The sequence below is a fragment of the Nelumbo nucifera genome, chromosome 1 (genome assembly GCF_055504915.1).
Source record: "Nelumbo nucifera cultivar China Antique chromosome 1, China Antique-T2T, whole genome shotgun sequence".
Taxonomy (NCBI): Eukaryota; Viridiplantae; Streptophyta; class Magnoliopsida; order Proteales; family Nelumbonaceae; genus Nelumbo; species Nelumbo nucifera.
In genome coordinates this window covers 26287304-26310560 of record NC_142649.1, presented here as the reverse complement: position 1 = coordinate 26310560, position 23257 = coordinate 26287304, and the positions used below count along the sequence as shown (strand labels likewise).

The following is a 23257-nucleotide window of genomic DNA, read 5'->3' as shown; positions in this document are numbered from 1 at the left end:
GGCAAAGGGAACTGTTAGGAACCCACTTAAATGAAAGCTACCCTAGCCAGCTTAATTTGATTCTTTAGATATAAATCCTGGTCATCATATAGGAATAGAGGAACTGTGTAGGACCCAGTAAAGCATCTGGGGTTGTTTGTACTATGGACCCCAAAAAATTGTAGATGATGATGGATGAATTGGACAGGCATCTAATCATGGGGCCCAAACTGCATCCAAGGGACCAGTGGCCCAAGGTCCAATGCTCTCCAGAAACAGAATTACATGTTACTTTTGTCTGGAGAAAGACTATGAGTAAAAGACACTGAATTGATTGAAGGAAATTGATCAAAGAGCAGTTTGGAATCATCTAAATGGTGGAATTTAAGCTTCCTTGATGCTTCCGTCTGGTAGTCTGTACTCGGTACGAAGAACTATTTTGAGCTTTGCTGACCTTCTGGCATTTAGGTTAATTAAATATCAAGTGTGATAATCAAAGTCTGTAAATCACTTCCCAATAAATCTGTCTCTTTTTGGGGTCATGACTCGTGAAACCCACAACCACAAGTGACAAAGTCTTTGATCTCTTGTTTTACCCAAAAGAACAGCTCCACAAATCTCTTACCTTCTCCACCTGGTCTTGGCCAAATTACAAGTCTCAAAGTCTCAACAAATTGATTTCAATGCCAGTCAAAATGGGTGCCGAAACCAAGGTTATAAAATCTAGTCATTGAACAAGGGCATTGCCCAAGCAACTTTAAACAGTGGACCACACTTTTCTCATCAAATTGAATCCGTATAGGCATAATGTTCTATAATAAGAAGGAAAACTCAATCTTACTATTCACCTATTGCAGGTTTACATGACAGATGGTTGTTTTCACTTACTCTTTTTACCAAATGATATATAACTGGAAAACTCTAAATTAGACTTTATCATCTAGTTTATCATTTACAAGAGGGATCATTTCCATCCGGCTTCGCGGTGTCCGAGGGGTTCGAGGTGTTCCTGGAGGTTGTTGTGAAAGCCTGTGCCTCACAAACCCATAGAATGTACAGCCGATGAGTGTGATTCCACATCCTACGGCATTCAATGCTGAGATTGGATTTTTGAATATCATCCAAGAAACCATGACAGCAACTGCAACCTGTAAAATTGCGCAACCAAACCCATGAGAACTTGAAATTGTAGAGATAATTACATAGGTTAGTAAGATGGAACTGATCTATCTTTATCTCACCTTAAGATTACCAGCGACGTTGAAAGTGACAGCAGTTGTTGAGTGAATGACATAAAAGATGGAGAAGTTGAGGCAGAAAGCCATCACCCCAGAGCTGAAAATTATGACAAGCGAAGAGCAAATAGACTGATGTGTGTAAAACCAGTTCATGACTCCACCCCCTTCTAGCATAATTGCTGGGACTGCCAGGATCATGGTTGCAAAAGGTGCCATGTAGTACACTGTGTTTATGCTAAAAAAATACAAAGGAAAAATCATAAAACATGAATTGCATGAATAGGTCTTATAGTAAGAAAGCTTTCTCATACTTATATCCAAGCAAAATCTTAGGAGAAATGACTTAATGCATTAAACCATAACTCAATTTCGTCAAACATGACTTGTTTTTTCTTTGAAACGTAAATAAGAATTCCATTAAAAATAAAAAGAGAATACAAATGAAAGGTGATAAGATATCACCCAAGAGAAGAAAATATGAACTGAGACATTATTGGTAAATGACTGTTATGCACATACTAAACCTAATAAACTATGCACGAATTTATTGGGCAACATGAACAAAGAAACTAGAATCAGAATCTGACATGTGCTGGGGAGTCTGACTCAGAAAGACAAAGGAAATGGACTCAGGACACTCAAAATAACGGATATATTTTCAAATTCTAACATCTTATACCTATGAGGAGGTACAAGAAGTTTATTTTGTTAAATAATAATGTCCAAAAGCTACATGGTGAGCTTCTCTGGACATATTTTCTGAAAAGAATCGTCACTTTGCTGGCTTTTAAAATATAATGATACTTATGGAAAAGAACAAGGAGTAGCAACAAAGAGTAAGAAGGCCCCATAATAAATCCAAGGCCTGGGTAAACCCCAGGAACACCATGACAACAAAGACCAACTTATTATCAACATCAATAACTGAGCTGCCAATGTTCCACAGGGCACAACAGGCATGCCCAATGGCACTCATTTCCTTCTTTCACATCTTCCACTTTTTTTTTTTTTATCAATAACAGTAACTAGGAAAGGGATTCACATCTTCCACTATTACTTCTTGATCTCCTTCATTCTCTTCATTGGTTCAATCCCAATGTTTAAAACCTTTCAAGCTTTTTACTTCCTCCTCCTCATGCTACATGTGGCTTCATTATATCTCTAATTAACAAGTTTGAACCACCTCAATCCTATCTTCTCTCTTTTATCGGAAAGGGCATCCTGAAGAATCCCCTCCAACCAACTTGCTTGTTCATCTTCCAAATTCTGGAATGCTGCCTCAGCATAACACATCCCGTTCCAGAAAGAAAAGAGCAAGTAACTTAGCCACCTCATTTTTATGTTGCACCACCTGATCTAGTAGGAGCAAACTATCTAAATGGTATATACGTGTTATAAGAATTGTCATTTCCTAAAATTTTGAAAAAAATGCACAGTACCCTTTTTTTGCAAGAATATGCTAATTTGGTATTTTCAAAAAAGTCCTTTAAATTCAGCAAGCTTTTAATGTCATGGTCATCTGTAAGAGATGCCACCTCACCCAATCTTGCAATTGATAAGAAGATAATGCAATGTTTTAAAGTGAGAGGTGCAACAAAAGTGCAATGGCCTCAAAATGACTGAAGGCAAGGTGGTGCCTGAACAAAGCAAGGTACAACTTTTCAAAAAAGTAAAAAATAAAAAAAACTTGACAAATAAGAATACACAAATATGGATTCAGTCAAATAAAAAGTATATAAACCTATCCATAGCCATATTCTGTAATAAATGATAAATCGATATCTAATACAATGTCATAATTCCATAACCCAAATATTAAGAAGGTCAAAATCAAAGTTTAAAAGTCAGAAAGAAAAAGAATAGACCACTCATTAAATGATGAAAGAAAGAAAATTATATCCACTTTTTTCAAAGTGGACTACACCAAAATGCTTCAGGCATTCAACAATTCAAGCTCATGAAACTCTTAAAATATTTGTTTATCTCCTACTTACACCACTTCAAGTAGCCCGTGTGATGTTAAGTGTCTTACATTTCTAATCCCAACAGATTGGGGCCTTTACAGAGGCAGAGGGTTTATTTAGAAGTAAATAGACCATTATACAGGTGTAAAACATATTAGAATATAAAAAAAAAATAACTATAAAAGTTAACTTGCAAAAAGTGCATGCCTGTCAGCCTGTGTTGTCTTGTGCCTAAGCCTAGGTGTGCATTTCATGCCAGGTGTGCACCTTCTGAAAGTGGGGTTGCCTAGGTTCAAGTAAGGTGCATGCCTCAAAAAGTGCCTAGGTGCACCTGAGGCATGCCTTTTAAAACCTTGGGTGCATGATGATTAAAACGAAGCTACCATGCATTACATGGGTGTTACAACTATGAACTTTAGCACATGCACAAAGTAGATAATGCATAGGATGAGATTCACTTAGAAGAGGATTAGTTAAAAGACCATCTTTAAGGTGGATCCCCAGATTGGTTAACACCTTAGCTAACTCACTTGTAAATAGAGTTTGAAGAGCAGACCTTTTCTGAAGGTCACAATACCCAGACTTATCTCTTGTTTGGTCAACTGCTGTATGTAAATTGCTTTCTTCCTTGCAATTAAACTTTCAGCAGTACTCTTTCATCTCTTCATTAATCAAATATATTTCTATCACAATTATTGATCCCCTCCAGAAAAAAGAAGAAAAAGAACAATCTAAGATTCATTACTTGGATAAATGACATGCATTGTATTATATCTAGATGTAGAAAAACTTAAGCTTCTGCTAGCAACATGGTTGATCAAACGGACTCAATCAAACTCAACAAAGCCTTGTCCAAGATGTTTTGGCTTTTATAGCCAAGTCTTGTTTCACAATTCCACCCTACCAAGGGTCATGACCCCTGTTAAATTGTGAGACTTGAGGCCTTTGAACTACTTCAACCATCCACAATTCAGCCCCTTGCCATTTTAGAATTCCAAACTTGCATCAAGGTTACTCCTTATAAGTACAGTAGGTGGTTTTCCATGCACAAGGTGGATCATAAATTCTTCAAATTTTAAAACTAGTCTATAATCAGTGGTGCAACTTACAAGCATGGAGCTAGGTTTGCAGCCAACCCAAACCCAACCATAAAATTTGGCCACTCATTATAGGTTACCTACCTTAGGTAAAGCCAATCTTGACAAGCCAAAGGCCACGCTGAATGAAGTTTTACCACAACTTGGATTAACTCAGGCCTGGGCAGTATCTTTTGTTGCTTTATATATATTTTGGGGTGTGCAATCTAGTTTAGAAATAAAATAAAGAAATATACATGGAAACATCATTTTCTACATATTTATACATAATGTAAACATAGTTTATATGTGAGTTGTTCTTGTGTAAATATTTTTTTTGCATAGTACAATAGTCAGTGTATGTATAGTAATAAATGGTTGGCTGGAATGTTGTCAAAATCTCACTATTTACAATATGATTCACGATTTGAATCATGAATCTCAAGGGTTTTGATTCGAATCTTATGTCTGGATCCTTTTTTGCAAAAATCTTACGATTTTTCTTTGAATCCTACGATTTGATTCATAAATCCAATGATTTATATGATTTCTATGATTCACTATGATTCACATAAATTCAATTAGAAATTAGTTCTCTACTTTTTTTGTTTATATTTGGTTTTGCCAAGGGAGATTTTTTAAAGCCCTTACTAGAAAATGATCTATTTACATTATTTAAAACTAGAAATTGAGTTTATTTTCCATCATATGTAGGTTAAAGAGCCTTTTTATGTAGATTTGTTTGATTTTCAAGTCAAACTTGATTATATCATCTTAGGCTTCTATTGTATAAGTGGTAAATTCTATTGTTTTAAGTACATATTTGGTAGATATGGATTAAAAATAGGGTAAAGTCACTTTCCTATATATATTTAACCTTTTCATATATCTATATTTGATTTATGATACAATTCACTAATCAATTTGATTCAACTTTCTCTACGATTTACAATACGATTAAGATTTTCAAAACATTGCAGTTAACTGAGGCCTTGACCTGAGCCCAACCTGAACTAAGATCACTGCACAAATTTACAGGTTCAGTCCAAAGCTGAAACTTGAAGCCCAACCTATGCAAAAGCTTGGTTTGAGTCACGCCAGGTTCTACTGGGGCCTGCCCAGCTTGCACCCAGAGCAATAATAGACAACTGGATTCACATGTCTGACAAGTTTTTGAGATGACTCTTCTATATAGAGGTTGATAAAACATTTCAGCATAAGTACAGTTAATTGTGGGATTGGGCTACAACAAATAACAGGTTTCACATGAGAAGCAAGCTAATAAGTCCTCTACTAGGAACACAATGGATCAGATTAACTCTGAAACTAGGCTACAGTACATAATAAAAATCACAAGATCAGTGAGCTTTTGGTGTAAAATAAACCAAAAGCACCGGAAAGCATTATATATGTCTCAAATACTATTTTAAAAATAACTTAAAAAGTAAGCATAAATTACAATACTGGTCTATGAGGTGAAATGGTTCTCCCCAGGCCTCTATAAAGTAAGAATTATAAATTTCAGAGAAACAGTATTAAGCAAGCTAAATACCAAAGATGACAAGAACATACATTGAATCAGCAGTAAGAGGCAATCCTTACTCTTAAGAACAGAAATAGAGAAACAAGAACAGAGATACTACCTATCAAACTTGTAGCCATGCAACAAAGACTCTGCAAGGATAGTCTTTGTAGATGTAGCCAGGCAACCAAATAGAGCAGCACAAAATCCAAATATATTAAAACTAAGCTCTGTAACAGAGGTAAGAAGAATTCCTCCTACAATAGGTATCAAAGAAACCCAAATGCGCAGGTCAAAGTATTTTCTCCAAACCAGCCACTGCAGAAGAACTGTTTTACATCATTGGCGTCAGACATGGCTCTGATAAATTAATCCAAATATAGGATAAATTCATTGGGAAGATCTCAATCTAACCTGTTGTTGCAGGAGTGAATGACTTTATTGTCTGCATAAAGGAAACTGGAATATACCGCAAGCTAACATTTCCCAGGACAATGTTGATACAGAAAACAAATGACATGGGAAATATCCTTCTCCAACGGTCTTCAGGATCAACTTCTATCAGTGGCTTGAGCTTAAGAATTTTAATTACTATGTATGCTCCAAGAGCTGAGCAAATGAAGTGGACGCATGATACTGATAGAGGGAACTTGAAATCCAATTTCTGTGTTTAGGACATGAATCAGAAGTTTGTAAGATCCAACAGTAACAAAATAAACTTTAAGGGAAAAAAATTGGTGGAGACTAACAGTTTATTCCCTTTCCCATCAACTGCTATCTCACAATATTAAAAAGATGATTTTGAAGACTGAAAAAATTGGATACAGAAGCTTTAAAAACTGAAGGGATTAACTTTGAAAATTATTTACATGGATGCATAGATTCACATAAATAGCAACAACAAAAAATTTCATAACAAAGAACAACCTAATGGAAGTCCATCACAAATCATAATTATTATTCCACTTTTGAAACCTCAAGTTACTGATTACCATAATTAGCTTGCCAATCAAATGATTGCTTTTTTACTGAAGCACTATAGATATTTTATGATATCCTATAATGATACTCTCTGACAAAATAAGAAAAAATAAAGAATAAAATATTAAAGTTAACAATGGGGCCTTCTCAACTATGATTACAGGCATGGATATAAATAAGGAGAGAGAGAGAGAGAGAAGGAAAAGAGGTATCATTTTGTGCTCAGAAAACTGGGGGATATAGATATGGGTATCTGTATCATATCAATTTCCTAACATAACCCTTCTTTGTCATATATTCCAGTCTTGTCAACAACTTATTACTCTGTTTCATTGTCTGAGTCTAAATTATGAAAATTTCTAGTTCTCCATTTTTTCTTTATTTTTCTGTTATTATATGATTCAAATTAGTATTCATAAATTCATGAACAGAAAGTAGTTGAAATGGTATATAGGATTAAGCTCCTTTTCCTATATTTTCATGTACCCTTCAAATCTAAAGTGAATGTAAGTTATTAACATGTCCATGGTCTGTATGTGCCATATTCCCTGCTTGGATCCATGCTGTATCGTGTTGAGTAGTTCTATGCCCATTTGACATTGTTTTGAATATATTTAACTATTATAGGAAATGAACCTTTTGCACAAATCTGTAACATCAATCTATGTCTCAAATAGGGTGAGATTATGTGTTGATTAAAATACTATGATACCAAGGTAAGGTTATTGGTTTTCTATCTAGTTTTTGAAGGTGACTTATTTTTCAACAATTACAAATTGCCAAATTCAATTGAACTTATAATATATGCATAATTTATCATATGACTTGTTAATCAAAAGTATTTATTTTACCCTTTTCAGAATTGGAAAATAAACAAGTTAAGATTATGAACTGTGACATAGCAGTGTCTATGAATTATTTGGTGTCATATCAGGTGCATACTTTGTTTAATACGTGTATGGCATGTACAACTATCCAAATATCATAGTTGGCATGCTCTAGAGAAAGAAGTGAAATATTAATGAAGTGCCATTTTTAGTATTTGTAGAAGCCATTTTAGTTCATGGCATGTTTTCTGTATAGTTTCTCTGTATATGGCCCACACTTGTAGATGCTCATAGTGGAATCATCAATATAATCCCATACTTTACATTTTCAAAAAAAAAGACTTGAGATTGTGGAGAACCAAGGGATACCAAAGAAATCATGGATTGTAGGACATAAGCTCTAGGGTATGACTTCAATGGCAGGCCACTCAGAGAGGACAGTCTATGGGTCTTGTGATGAGAACCAATTTTAGTACTGCCCAACATTTTAAAACACAAAGGTATGAAGCAAGGCAGTAGGTTCTTCTGATGCTTGAGGTAAACCTTAAGTTGTTTCAAAAAAAAAAATGAAAACTAAAACTGACTAGTGTAGAACTATGAAGAAAGGACTATCTTATTATATAAGAAGAATGTATAGATGAATTACTAACAATAAAATAATGTATTGATGAATTACCTTTATTTATCAATCAATTATAGTTGAATTAGTAATTACATAAACAAAGACTACAAAATAGCAAGAGCTTTCTCATAGTTCTTTTGGGGAATATCATAATCTCAGGCTAGCAAGCATGAAAATCGTAGTTCCCTAGGTACCATAACCATATTTCTTTAATAATTATTCGTGATTTTCATAAGAAAAGTATAAATTTCATATTAAAGTATAGAAAATCAACATATTCATGAGAAGAAAAGGAAGAAGGAAAATAAAATTCAAAAAAGATAAGGGCTGAACCCTTATTTTTGTTATAGGAAAAGAAGAAAATAAAAAGTAGTTTCAGGTTTTTTAAAGTCTTTGAGGGTTCAATACAGCATTTAGCAATGTTTGTGTTGATTAAAACCTAATAAATAAGAAAATAATAAAAAGAAAGTAGTATATAAACACACAAAATGATTATTTTAGTTTAATAATGTTGAGTTGGTCCGGTTTGTTTTTAATTTAGTTAGGAAGTTGTAGGGCTTGAGGCCCATTAGTTTATGTTTTTTTAAGTTGTGACTGTTCAGCTATATTAGTAGCCACCCTACTAAGGGAATCCTTGTAATATCTCATCCTTTAAGTTAAGTATAAATATAATGAGAGGTAGGCGGCTAGGGTTAATTTACAATCCTGGTTGACTTCCTACTCTTTTCTTCTTCTCCTTTCTTCTCTACTGCTGAAATCTTCATCTTCCCCCTCTTTCCTTTCACAAGAAACACGACTAAATCTGCAATTAGTGATTTCTACTTGGTATGAGAGCGGGCCGAAGGTTCCTTGAAGTTGTTCTCTCATGCAGCACTAGATCGGCCGACTGCATGTTTAAGAGGCTGATCGAAGCTCTCAGGTAAGCCCAGTTTTTGGATTTTTTTGGTGGATCTGTATGCCCTGTAGCTGGTCTAGGGTTTCTCATCAAAATCAGGAAAAATTGAAGAAAGGGGAAGAGTCTTGTTTCTGTTGGACTCTTCAATTTTGACCTAGGAAGTGGCGCCCTAATTTTTTAGGGTTCCTTGGAGTTTTTTGTAAGGGGCGATTCAAGTCCTGCCTGATTTGGAGGCTTCTAGAGAGAGCGGCTGCCTCTTCTCTCTCTTCTCCAGTCCCACAGAAAATGAATCTTTTGTGAGAAGAAAGTCTAGGACACTAGAAAGTTGTTGTTGGTTCCAAAAAGTGTTTTGTTTGATCTTGTTGCAAATTTCAGTTATTTTCTTTACATTTTTTGAGAAGCACGGAGGGCCACGGAGTTGAAAATAAGCCTGGGAGTGAAATGGGACCAGTGGGAGGGGGTGTTGGAGACCCTTTCGGAGCTGGAACCATTACTACAGTTAGGTTGGATGGTGCAAATTACTTAGAATGATCACAATCTGCAAAGATGGCCATTAGTGCTCGTGGAAAATTAGGGTATATCACTGATGAAGAGGTGAAACCCGAAACTAGCAACTCCCGGTGGGCACAGGAGAATTATATGATGATGACTTGGTTGTGTAATTCCATGTTGCCCCATATAAGTAAAATTTTTTTATGGGCAAATACAACTAAGGAAATATGGGATGGGGTTGCAGAAACATATTCACAGAGGGAGAATGTTGCTAGGGCTTATAAGTTGAGAAATCAGATTATTTCTACAAGGCAGGGAGATAGATCTGTTGCAGCCTATTTTTCAGCCCTTAAAACCCTGTGGCAGGAGATTGACCATTTAAAGACATTTGCTTGGGAAACCACTAAGGATGCAACTACCTATCAGAAACATCTAGAGAAGTATAGGGTGTTTGAATTGCTTGCTGGCCTTAATCCTGAGTATGATATTGCACGACAGCACCTTCTTTCCAGGGACAGTGTTACTCTCTCCCAGGCATATGCCTTTGTGTCAGGGGAGGAGTGCAAAAGAGATGTGATGATGAAAAACCTTATTCCTGATCAGTCTACCATGGTAACTGTTGTGAAACCTAAACAAAGTGGAGATCGGGGTGGCAGTGAAATCAAGAAGGAAGATAAAAAAGATTTGATTTGTGACTACTTCAAGAAGCCTAAACACACAAGAGATACTTGCTGGAAGCTTCACCCACATCTTGTGCCGACTAGATTGAAAAATAAGAAGGGAAACGCACACATGGCAGTTACTGGTGACATTCCGGCCCCTCCTACTACAACTGCTCTGGAGTCTGTTGCAGTTGCTGTAGCAAGGGCCGAACTTGAGAGGTATGGGCTACTTCTGAACCAACGAGATACAGCCAATTCCAGTTCAGCCGCAAGCGGACAGCAAGGTACAGGTGGCACTGGTAGAGTCCACTCTACTTCCTTTGCTCACACAGGTAGTTCACACGTCACTGCAAATTATGTTTCTACTTCAGGTAAGGAGGGACCTCCTTGGATTATAGATTCTGGAGCCTCAGAGAACATGACCCAGAGCTCTACTATTTTTTCAACTTACCAGCTCTGTTATGGCCAAGATAGGGTCTCCATAGCTGATGGATCCCATGTTCCTATTGCTGGGAAGGGATCTGTCAAGACTAGTGATTCTATTTCTCTACCCTCTGTCCTTCATGTTCCCAGATTGAGCACTAATTTGTTATTTGTTAGTAGTTTGACTAAGAACCTGAACTGCTCAGTAATTTTTTCTCCTGGTCATTGTATTTTGCAGGATCTGGATTCAAAGATGACGATTGGGAGTGGTCGTGAAATGAATGGAATCTACCTCCTGGATGTACTTCCTACTCATCAGAGTCATCATGTCAGCAAGGATAGTAAGTCAGGGTCTGTGGGTCAAATTATGCTTTGGCATAATCGTTTGTGCCATTTACCTTTTTCTTCTTTGAGTTTTTTGTTTCCAAAACTTTTTGAGTCTGTTAGTTTGTCAAGTCTGGAGTGTGAAGGTTGTCAACTTGGCAAGCATTGTAGACATTCATTTAAACCTAGTAATAAAAGATGTTCTTCTTCTTTTGATGTTCGGATGTGTGGGGCCCTTACCATGTTCCTTCTATGGGAGGCTATCACTGTTTTCTCTTATTTGTGGATGATTTCTCACGATACTCTTGGATTTACATGATGAGATCCCACAATGAAGTACCATCCTTGGTGAGGCAATTTCATCAGATGGTACTAACACAGTTTGGAACAAGAATAAAGGTGTTCAGATCCGACAATGCCAGGGAATATTTTGAAAGACACATTGCCTCATATCTGTTAGAATATGGTGTTGTCCATCCGAGCAGTTGTCCCTACAGTCCACAGCAGAATGGTGTTGTAGAAAGGAAGAACAGACACATTGTTGAGATTGCAAGAAGCATGATGATCACATCTACAGTTCCAATTCGTTTTGGGGTGATGCAGTTCTCACAGCAGTATATCTGATTAACAGGGTGCCCTCTCGTATACTTGGATTCAGCACTCCATTCAGTCTCCTTTTTCCTCAGGGAGAGATGTTTCATATTCCTCTCAAGGTGTTTGGGTGTGTTTGCTTTGCACATATCCTTGGTCCTCACTGCTCGAAACTTGATCCCAAGGCAAAGAAGTGTATCTTCCTTGGATATGCAAAGAATCAGAAAGGGTACTACTACTATTATCCAGTCTCTGGGAGCCAGTATGTTACCATGGATGTCATCTTTTTTGAATCCATGTACTTCTTCTCAAAGAATCCTTCTCAGGGGGAGTGTTTTGGGGAAGTGAGTCAGTAGTCTATTCCTCTCCCAGTTCCAATCCCTGTGTCTACTCCTGTGCTTGACCACCACACTGTGCCACCTACCTTGCCACCTCCTTTGCGTTCTGCTTCTCAGCATTACTTACGACAGAGACTTCACAAGGAGGTGGATTCCACTACAACAGAACTCACATCACTTCCTGTCGATTCCTTGGAAACTCCAGATTCGGCTGACATGGATTCAAGTATTCCTCTTGGTCCCGCTACTGTTTCAATTTCCATTGATCCTACTAACACTGTTACAGATAACCTTGATCTCCCTATTGTTCTCAGAAAAGGGAAGAGAAAGTGTACTGCTCATTGTATTTCACAGTACTTATCCTACAATGGACTTTCTCCTTCCTACCATGCTTTTCTTTCCTCTCTTGATTCAGTGTCTATACCCAAGGGTGTTACTGAGGCTCTCTCCAAACCAAAGTGGGAGATAGCTATGCAGGAAGAGATGGCAGCTTTGATTAAGAATCAGACATGGGACATTGTGGATCTACCAGAAGGCAAGGAGACAGTTGGATGCAGATGGGTTTACACAGTAAAATATAAGGCAGATGGAAGTATAGAAAGGTACAAGGCAAGACTTGTTGCAAAAGGGTACACACAGACCTATGGCATTGATTACTTAGAGACCTATGCACCAGTTGCAAAGATGACCTCTGTTCGGATACTTCTTTCTCTTGCTGCCTCATACTCTTAACCCTTGTTTCAACTTGATGTGAAGAATGCTTTCCTAAATGGGGATCTGCAAGAAGAATGTATATGGATCTTCCTGCTGGCTTTTACAATGATACTGAAAAGGGAAAGGTATGCAGGCTTAAGAAATCACTTTATGGCTTGAAACAATCTCCCAGAGCATGGTTTGACAGATTCAAAAAGGCCTTGATTGCTTTTGGCTACACTCGGACTCAATCCGATCACACCTTGTTTGTGAAGCGAAGGGGATCTTTGGTGTCAGTCCTAAATGTTTATGTGGATGATATTGTTGTAACCGGGAATGATTTGAGTGAGATTGATGGTCTGAAAAGGAACCTGATGCGGCACGATCCGGGCACTCCTAGTTGGCTGCTGACTGGCTCCTTGTTGGCGATGGACGGCACCTGAGAAGATGGAAAGGAAGGATTCCCGGGGATTTTACCCAATGGGAATACTCCGATGCTTAAGTTAGAACACAGGGGAAAGAGAAAAGAAGTGTGCGGCTAAGAGTGTAGGTCACGCTTTTTCACTATGCTTGACAGATTAGAAGTCTGAAGAAGAAGTTTCTCTTCTGCCCTGAGGGCTTTTATAGGGGCGTTCTTGTCAGATCGAGCGTAACCACCACTGGGCCCTGCCACAGTCGTTACCTGCCAGTGCTGCGCAGGTGTCCGTTGCAACGTACTCCTTGCCCGGGTGAGTGACACGTCTCCAAAGGGCAGGCGCGCCTCCGCCTGCTAAGAGACGTGGATGCAGACTGTCGAAAGGACAGGGACTGCGCCGTCAGTTAAGGGACGTGGTGCAGTCTGATCGGTACGGCCTGTCAGATGAAAGCTTCCTGAGGAACGCTCGTGTTGCTCATTCACGAGCTACTTTGTAGCGAGCTCGGAGGGTTACCCTTAGTAGAATTGGTCCCTGGGATGACTTATCTGCTTGGGGGCTCGGGCGAGCTGGTTTCCCTAGCTCGTGAGCTAAAGTTGCCTCGGAATATCCCTTCTGGGGTAGCTCGGGGAACCCGGAGCTCGCGTTGTGGCGAGCTCCTTCTTTTGCGAGCTACGATGTAGCAAGCTGCTTTATGGGCTCGTTACTTGGTCGTACTAGGCCACGATGTTGAGTTGTTGCTCGTGCTGAGTCAGGTCCACGTGTCACCATTTCGTAGGTCGTGCAGCTGTCATTACCTTAATCATGAAAGACGTGCAGCCAATCGCTTTCGGTTTTCAGAAGGCGTGCGGTCAGTACGCCTGCGAACCGTTGGATCTGCTTTAATCTAGGCCATTGATTCGGAGACGTGGGGGCTATAAATAGGAGGGCCCTATGGGTCTCATTTTCCCTCACGCCATCTTGCTGTCTTCGGATTCTGAGGTTGCGCATCTGTCAAGTCTACTCGAGTTCCTCAGCTCACTTCACCCCGTCCTTTCCGGTGAGTCTCAATTACTGTCAATCATGTCGGGGTATCCGTACCATATTCGTCACCAAGGCGGTGACCAGGACGATGATGCTCCCTCGGGCTCGGGGGGAGCTTGGGAGCAGGTTCCGGGGGCCAGGGAGGCCTCCGGCGAAGGAGCCTCCACCTCCCGAGAAAGGGAGCCCGACACTTTTGGCCCTTCCTCCATGACAGAGGGGAGACTTAGGCCTATAATTAGTTATTTCCACCTCCCCAGGGACCTCCTCTACTGCCTTCCCACCGGTAACTTTCCGTGGGAGCATGGTCCCAATGAGATAGTCATTTACCAGGAGTAGCTCGAAGTTGGCCTGCGTCTCCCCCTACACCCCTTGATAGTGGAGGTGCTAAACCACTTTAATGTCACTATCGATCAACTCCATCCCAATGCCATTCGAAACATGGTTGGGACTATATCCTTGTGTTGGGAATACTGTCTTCCCTTGAATCTCAATATTTTTTCCACTATCCTCTGTATAAAGAATGCCAACCCCGGGGCTCCACCGGAGAGGCGTCTCTATTACTTCTCTCCCCGCCGTGGCTACAAGCTCTTGCATGAGCTCCCGAAAAAGATTCCTGCTTGGAAGCGGGATTATTTTTTGGTCCGCAACCCTGAAGGGTGGCCCTTCCCTACTTCCTGGAGGGGCACCATCCAGGACTCCGGGGTCGAGCTGGACCCCGATACTCAGAAAACGATGCTGTCCTAGGCATCAATAGGCTTCCACTGTTCGGACTACTTGACCGAGGAGAAGCTCGTGCAGGCCGGCCTAAGCCCGGGTAGGTTGCCTTTTTAGGTCGCGTAGTACTTGTCATAACGTTGTGTTTATATACATATACTTTGTTCTTACCGAACTAACACTTTGTGGTTTCTTCTTGGCAGCCATCATGTCTAGTATCAACTCGCGCCGCCTCCTTTCAAGCAACCAGAGGCGTAGAGAGAAGAGGTCGCGCTCCGATCGGACTCCCCCCTCGGGGGGCATCGAGTTCGGATCGGCCGAGCCGTTCTTATCCTCTCCGCCGCCTGAGATTCCACCACCTGAAATCCCTCCACCTCCCCCCAAAGGAGTTAGTGGGGCTGGCTTCGAAGGGGGCGAGCTCCCACGGAAGGGGGTGACTCCCCGTAATCCTCTCCAGCCATTCCCTTATCCGCGGTTCCTAGTGGGGAACTGGGAGGGGGTGAATGATTACGTCGTGGCTCGACGGAAGAGCCGGATGAAGATCTGTAACGACGAGGTCACCAAGTGGGGGGAAATGAAGCCCGGCGACCTCGTCGCCAAGTGGCCCTCCAGACACGCATCCGCCGCGACAACGCCATTGACCAGCGGGCTACCAATCAGAAGCTCCAGGGCGAGCTCGACCGGACTCGGGGCGAGCTCCATCACACTCGCAAGGGGAGTGAATCTCAGGAGTTGCTCGTCCACGACCAGAAGGCACAGATTGCCCGGCTTTCTAAAGAGAGCGCGCGTTATAGGGAGGAGTCGTCGAGGGTGGTGGCGGAGAGGGAACTCCTCCGGCAGCAGGTGCGAGACTTGGAGTCTACTCTTCTGGATCGGACTCGAAATTTTGACCAGATGGTGGAGGCTGAGCGAGAGAAGGCGGTCTGGGATTTCAAGGACTCCTAGGAATATCACGACCTCCAGGTGGAATACGGCTCGAGTTCGTACCGCTCTGGGTTTAAGCTCTGCCGGTGGTTGGTTCGGAAGAAATTCTCCGGGCTCAACCTTGACAGCATCACTATGAAGGGCCTGTCTCCCGAGACGGCGGACCAGGTGAAGGAAGAGGAGCCTGACTCTCCGTTGGACGAAGACGAGGAGGCGGATCCTTGAGGCTTTGGCGTGATATTCCTGGACTGAAGCACCGATCTGAAGTGTCCAAGCTGGGTCCGCTGCTGAAGTCAGAACATCAACTGTTTCTTCCATGGGTGCAGCTCGCTCTTCGCTCTGCTCCGTAGGTCGCTCCAGTTCGAGGTCGTCAGCCGCCTTGGTCTTCCCCTTAAGGGCGGCGACATAGCACTTGCGGGACTCAAGTTGGTCGCCCCGCGCTACCCCCACACCGAAGTTTGTAGGGAACTTCATCGCCAAATGGTAAGTGGAGACCACTGCCCGTAGGACATGGGTGATCGGCCGGCCTATTATGGCGTTGTATAGGGAGGGGATCGCGACCACTAGGAAGTCATGGTTGAGTCTGACTACGCTGGGCCATGTGCCGACTTCCACAGGTATTGTTATTTTCCCGAGGGGCCTGACTTCTTCTCCGCTGAAGCCCACCAAGGGAGTGTTTGCGGGCCTCAAGTCACTTCCCTGCAACTAAAGCTGGTCGAACGCGGCTTTGAAGAGGATGCCCGCCGAGCTACCTAAGTCAACGAGGACGCGCCTGACCTCGAAATCATTGATCCTTACTTTTATGACAAGCGCGTCGTCGTGGGGGTAGTAGACCCCGCGCGCATCGTCCTCCGTCTTCGACCGCTTTGGAGGATTTTGTTCCTCTCTGGCAGCTTCGCGAACTAACGTCCGAGCTGCCACTGAGGTGCAACCTGCAATGATCGAGCCTCCCACTATCATGTGGATGGTGCCCCGAACTGGCCTCTCTTCCGGAGGCTGCCTCTGTTACTGCTCGGCCGACCTGCTGCTGGACTCGGGAGCATCCTTACCGTGCTCCCCTTGCCGACCTGCCCCATACGTGAAGTGGCCACCCCGCCTGAGGGGGAATCCCAATGAAAGAAATAAAAATTTGTATTGTAGTTTTCACAGAGACCACTGATGCGGCACGATCCGGGCACTCCTAGTTGGTTGCTGACTGGCTCCTTGTTGGCGACGGACGGCACCTGAGAAGATGGAAAGGAAGGATTCCCGGGGATTTTACCCGGTGGGAATACTCCGATGCTTAAGTTAGAACGCAGGGGAAAGAGAAAAGAAGTGTGCGATAGCTAAGAGTGTAGGTCGCGCTTTTTCACTATGCTTGACAGATTAGAAGTCTGAAGAAGAAGTTTCTCTTCTGCCCTAAGGGCTTTTATAGGGGCGTTCTTGTCAGATCGGGCGTAACCGCCACTGGGCCCCTGCCACAGTCGTTACCTGCCAGTGCTGCGTAGGTGGCCTGTCGAAAGGACAGGGACTGCGCCGTCAGTTAAGGGACGTGGCGCAGTCTGATCGGTACGACCTGTCAGATGGAAGCTTCCTGAGGAACGCTCGTGCTGCTCATTCACGAGTTACTTTGTAGCGAGCTCGGAATGCTTCAGGGTTACCCTTAGTAGAATTGGTCCCTGGGATGACTTATCTGCTTGGGGGCTCGGGTGAGCTGGTTTCCCTAGCTCGCGAGCTAAAGTTGCCTCGGAATATCCCTTTCAGGGTAGCTCGGGGAACCCGAAGCTCGCGTTGTGGCGAGCTCCTTCTTTTGCGAGCTACGATGTAGCAAGCTGCTTTATGGGCTCGTTACTTGGTCATACTAGGCAACGATGTTGAGTTGTTGCTCATGATCTTGGAGAACTGAGATACTTCTTAGGCATTGAAGTTGCAAGATCAAAACATGGAATTTTTATCTCTCAAAGGAAGTATGTCTTGGATCTTCTTCAAGAGACAGGGAAGCTTGGAACAAAGGCAATCAGCACCCCTATTGATCATAACCATAAAATCAATGCATCAGAAGGTGAACCAGTAAAGGACATTGGGAGATATCAGAGACTTGTGGGTCGGCTGCTATACTTGTGTATGACAAGACCAGACATTTCCTATGCAATAAGTGTAGTAAGTCAATACATGCATGCTCCACGAGTCCAGCATTGGGAGGTAGTTGACAGGATTCTTGCTTATCTGAAGGGACACCCGGGAAGAGGCATATTGTTTACTGATCATGGACAGTTGAAACTAGAGGCTTATACAGATGCAGATTGGGCAGAATGCCTTGATGATAAGAGATCAACTTCAGGAGTGTGCACCCTTGTTGGGGGTAACCTTGTCTCATGGAAGAGTAAGAAACAAACAGTGGTGGCAAGATCAAGTGCTGAAGCCGAATACAGGGCCATGGCACATGAAGTTTTAGAACTTCTCTGGATCCGTTCCCTATTAGAAGAAATTGGTGTACAGGCAGAAGAACCTAAGATGCTATACTGTGATAACCAGGCAGCAATTAACATTGCCCATAACCCAGTCCAACATGACCGAACTAAGCACATTGAAGTGGATAGACATTTTATCAAAGAAAGGGTAACTTCTGGAGAAGTTTGTCTTCCATACATTGCTTCTGATCTACAGCTCGCTGATGTTCTCACAAAAGGTGTTGCAAAGAACAAGCTGGAGCAATCTACGCAAGTTGGGAATGTGTGACATTTACTCCCAACTTGAGGGGGAGTGTTGAGTTGGTCCAATTTGTTTTTTATTTAGTTAGGAAGTTGTTGGGCTTTAGGCCCATTAGTTTATGTTCTTTTTAAGTTGTGACTGTTCAGCTATATTAGTAGCCGCCCTACTAAGGGCATCCTTGTAATATCTCATCCTTTAAGTTAAGTATAAATATAATGAGAGGTAGGCGGCTAGGGTTAATTTACAATCCTGGTTGACTTCCTACTCTTTTCTTCTTCTCCTTTCTTCTCTACTGCTGAAATTTTCATCTTTCCCCTCTTTCCTTTCATAAGAAACTCGACTAAATCTGCAATTAGTGATTTCTACTAATAATGTCTATTTTATAACTATAATCTCAAAAAAGAATGAATAAAAAAGTTTTTTATAGTAGGAAGTAGAAAACTGTTAGGCGATTAGGCGAGGCGAGGTGAGCCTCAAAGGGCGCCTTGTTGCCTAGGCGTCACCTTGACAACTATGATGAAAATGCAGGTTCAAGTCTGAGAGTGGCCACTTTGTCAAAAAAAAGAAAAAAAAAATAAAGGTTAGGGTAGTATCCAGTCTAGTCCTCCCAAGACCCCATATAGCTGGAACTAAAATTGGGTAATGGTCTTTTTATGTTCTTGACATAATACACCTGAAAGTGTGAAGCATGTGCATTATGCTTTTATGCATGAACATGATACTTTTTCTAGCATCTCAGAGATGCACCAAGTGAAGTCAGAGTAAACTTTAAATTTCTTATTTTGATATATATATTTGAAATGTGTATGTAAGATGTTCCTGTTCTATGATTTTTGGAGATTGATGTATTGGACACCTATATACACCTAAATGGGCCTTTGAACCACATACCAAGGAAATACTGGCAGCAAGCAGGTTGAGGCTGTGATTAAGTGGCCTCTCAGTAGAGGTTTTCCATCAAGGAGTGCTGACAATGGAATCTTCATTGTAGCACAAGGAGCAGATTACATTGACATGGTAGGCTAAGATTATTCTTTATAGAAGCCCCTTGTTATTGGTATCTATGCACTCCTTTACCCGGAACATCATTTGCTGAACATTAAAAGACAATCTATGCACTGATATTCTAGATGATGAGCTTCTCTGGATATAACAGTCCCAGACAAGATCCATGCTGTTTAAATATCACAAGAATCTTTTCAGATGAATAAAACCAGAGAAATCTAACAATAAAATTAAAGACGCACCAGAATTTCTGCACATATACTACCAGGTTAATGGTTTAGCACACAACCAATAGAGAATTTTACTCAATGAGGTCCATGGAACATCATTCCATCTCAAAATTATAATCCAAAATTCCAAAGTAAACCCTAACACAATGAATTGGCACATCAGGAAATCTCCTATTTAGAAATTAATTTTTCAAGATTCCGATACATTAAACCCTTGTTGCAGAAACCATGATGAATGCAAATCTGCTGCATAAGGCAAGTTGAATCCAAATCCAAGAGAAACAAAGGAGTTAGATCAAAACAATCAGAAAGCAGCACACCTGGATGGACTTCCTGATCTAAACTACGTAATTACTATTAAAAATCGACAAAATATTGAAAGTTCCGCTTTACATTCTACGTAAAACACTGGATAGTTAAAAAAGGGGATAAGGAAAATGTTGAGAACTAGAATAATTGAACAATTGGCGCTCTTTTATCAGGTCTATACAGTGACCATTATTCATATCATAAATAATCGAGCTTTATATAAAAATCCATAATTGTTCCTCGTTATAGAAATCTGATAAAGAAAACATAATTACATCCAGAAAATCAGATAAAAACAAGGACGAACTAAAAATGGAAAAAGAAAAAAGAAAAACATTCTTCAACACTCAAAATCACCAAACAAGAAAAAATTCATCAAACGAAGAAACTAAATACACCCAGAAATATTTACAGAAATTTAATCATACCCATTTAACAGGGTTGGAAAAGGAGCGAAATTTAACAATCACTAAGGGCGACTACTCACCTGAAAGATCCATTTGTTCATGATAATCACTGTAACATTGAAAGCCCACCATTGAACAATAGCGAGAAGAGACCGAAACACGCTCCACTGACACAATCTACTTTCCTCCATCGATCCACAAAGACCCACCAAATCAAAAACTCAAAATAAAACAATGGAAATGAAAAATAAAAAAAAAAAAGATCAGTGACACGAGGACAACGACGATAGCATCAAAGAAGCCCACATGAATGCTGCTCTGCCCGACTCTGAGAGAAATAACATGAGCGCGCAAAGAAGGGGACAAACGGAAACAATTAGAACGGCTCTGCAAGTGCAAAAGAAGAGCAAGATGGCACCAGAGGAACAACAAGAACCCTAAATTGAGCTCTGGAGAAGGATTCTGAAGGAGTGGGAAGAGAGGAAGGCGTGGAGGAAAAAGTTGTGTAACGGTGGAGGTGGCTCTTCTCCCATGTGACGCTGATGGTCAGATGGTATGAAGTGTATGTAAGTTTATTCCCCAGAAATTTAAGTTATTATTGAACGAAGACTTCCAATCGTCTTCGCTTTCTTCTCATCACAAATTCACAATTAACCCGAGAGATGGAATTCTGAATTCTACTCGTTTTCTTTGTTTGGTAAAATTCCGCTTCAAAATCCACCCAACCTGACCCCTTCCGCCTTCGCTCTCTGACTTGGACTTCACTAAAAGGAGATCTTATGAACAAAGTCAATTTATTTATAACCATCTGATCAAAATACTTTCTTCTAAAACCGTTGATCAGAGGGTGTGTATTGTTCTATATGGTATCATCAAGAGCCCACGAGCATTCGATCACATTCTTTTTTTATCGACAATTCTCAAAGTGGGTTCCAACTTCCAACTTCCGAGCAATGTTTTAAAAATCGACCCCTTTTATGCCTCCGGGTTGGGCCAGTGGTTCAATTGTCTGGTTCAAACGGGTCTGACCGTGGGATCATTACAAACATAATGAAATATTTAAAATATAAAAACAGTTATCATTATCAGCTCATAAACCGTTGCCCTTACCCGAATGAAATGGTTCTACGGTGTAACTGTCTGCGTTAATGGTTTGTTTACCAAATCAACGGATTTTTGCAATAAATAGATCTGACAAGGTGACGGGCTCCCGGGTGGAATGGTTCAGCCATCCGGGTCAATGGCGTTTTGAAATCATTGATCCCAAATCCAATTCTTTCCATGTGTGGGGCCCTTCCCCGGTTCCCTTCCAAATGGAAATGGAACGAAAGCCACCAAAAGAGACCATTCCATGATGCAGAAATGCAGTCCGATTTGGATCAGTCCTGACCCATTCTAAATCATGATGACCCTTGAGGCCATACATGGAATGGGGCCCAACAATCTTTGATTAATTGCCAGTGTAGACTGATTACCATCTGATAGAAATCAGAGGGTAACAGCATGTTCATAAGTTAAATTCATTGTGGGTGTGGGGCCACACATTATCCAAATATAATTGGTCATGTACTAAGATAAAGAATGCTTTCAATCAAAGCCATTCAGTAGCTTAGGTTGTCCCTTGTTGGGGCAAAGCTTGAGGTTGAGGGCACATGATGGAAGGTGTAGGACCCTTGGGAAACAAGGGAAGGGCCCTTTATGTGAGTCTCAATCAAAGGAAGCTCTTCCCTACTCGTGGGGATCCCCGTCTCCTTTGAATGAGTCAAGAGTTGAATAATAAGCAATAAAGGAGAAGGCTGGCATCCCAGGTAGAGAGAGAATAACCTGGTCTTAATGCCATGGTTTTGAAAATCGGACGGTCGGACCGGTTGACCCAGGAACCGATTATGCAATCGGTTTGGTTTCACCTTAAAACTGTTTTGGGGTCAAAAACTGTTGATTTCATCAGTGACCCGCTGATCTAGGTGGTCAAACCGTCAGCCTATTGACCCGGATGACAGTTTTTGGCTGTTTTTCATTTTAACTTTTTAGTTTTTTTTTTTTAAATCAGAACAAACTGTCTGTTCAAACTAGATGTTCAGACTGTTTGACCCGGGAACCAGTGGCCAAAACGGTAGGGGTGGATTCGAGCCGAGCCGAACCGAATAGTATGAGGCTCGAGCTCGGCTCGCCAAGGTTGTATAAGGCTCGAGCTCGGCTCAAATCAAAAATTCATAAGCTCGAGCTTGATTTGAGGAAAAATATTTTATAAAATTAAAAAAATATATATAAAAAATATTTTTCATTTGATATTTAAAAAATATGAATTATAATATTTTTATTATATATATTATTTTTTATAATTATATATATATTTGAACTTGACTCGAAACTCGATTAAAACCGAACTGAGCCAAAGTCGAACAATTCATGAAAAGCTTGACTCATTCCCACCTCTACAAAACGGTTTCATATCCGGTCTGATTTTTAAAACGATTAGTGCATTACACCACAATATTTCAAAAGTGGATTCAATTGTTTTCTTAAGGCACACAGATCACAATAAATTTGAAATAGCTTCTCTGCAACTTTTTTTTTGTGTTTTTTATAGGGTTGAATGGAGTTTTACCAAAGCTAATAATGGATGGTACTATGAATGGAGAGAAGAGTCATGTGGGACACCAGGGAAAGTCAAGGAATTGCCTCTTCTGTGGATCTTCACCTAACACCAAGAGAGATGTTCCTGGTCCAAATTCAACATGACTCTATGAGCTTGATTCAAGGGGCCTAGCCTACCTATTTGTACTGTTTCTTCATTTTGTTTTTCTACGTCACAGTAGAAATTGTTATAAAAAGCAATTTCTTTATCAATGGCTGTTCATCAATTAAATGATTTATACCTTAACAAATCGCCATGTATTTCATGGTGAGTAGC

The 23257-nt window shown here is 41.0% G+C and overlaps 1 protein-coding gene across 1 annotated transcript; it reads right to left on the bottom strand.

Moving 5' to 3' along the window:
* Positions 1-754: 754 nt before the first annotated feature.
* Positions 755-21087, bottom strand: LOC104609636 (UDP-galactose transporter 1-like). The gene is made up of 5 exons (XM_010276003.3): positions 20424-21087; positions 6194-6443; positions 5901-6108; positions 1221-1452; positions 755-1127 (listed from the first exon to the last, which is right to left on the bottom strand). The coding sequence occupies exons 1-5, from the start codon at positions 20532-20534 to the stop codon at positions 906-908; spliced, it is 1023 nt and encodes a 340-aa protein (XP_010274305.1). The 5' UTR covers positions 20535-21087; the 3' UTR covers positions 755-905.
* Positions 21088-23257: the final 2170 nt, after the last annotated feature.